General features: G+C 73.6%; 1 protein-coding gene across 1 annotated transcript in view; it reads right to left on the bottom strand.

Annotated features, from left to right (window-relative positions):
• LOC119582326 (basic proline-rich protein-like) overlaps positions 1 to 227 on the bottom strand; it is a 22,116-nt gene that overhangs the window by 12,640 nt on the left and 9,249 nt on the right. The window contains exon 3 of the mRNA XM_037930540.1: positions 41 to 219. Within this exon, the coding sequence (XP_037786468.1) occupies positions 41 to 219 (179 nt within the window). The remainder of the gene's footprint in view (positions 1 to 40; positions 220 to 227) is intronic.

The following is a 227-nucleotide window of genomic DNA, read 5'->3' as shown; positions in this document are numbered from 1 at the left end:
CTCGGGAGGCCCCTGGGGGGACCCCGGTGCCAGGCTGGGCCATCTGGAGGCTCCCCGGGGATCCGGTGCCATGGCCGGGCCCTCGGGAGGCTCCTCGGGGATCCTGTGCCATGGCCGAGCCCTCGGGAGGCTCCCCGGGATCCGGTGCCATGGCCGAGCCCTCGGGAGGCTCCTCGGGGATCCGGTGCCATGGCCGAGCGTGGCCAAACGAGCTGAGACCTTAGATG

The sequence above is a fragment of the Penaeus monodon genome, chromosome 15 (genome assembly GCF_015228065.2).
Source record: "Penaeus monodon isolate SGIC_2016 chromosome 15, NSTDA_Pmon_1, whole genome shotgun sequence".
NCBI lineage: Eukaryota > Metazoa > Arthropoda > Malacostraca > Decapoda > Penaeidae > Penaeus > Penaeus monodon.
This window is presented reverse-complemented; position numbering and strand designations above follow the sequence as displayed.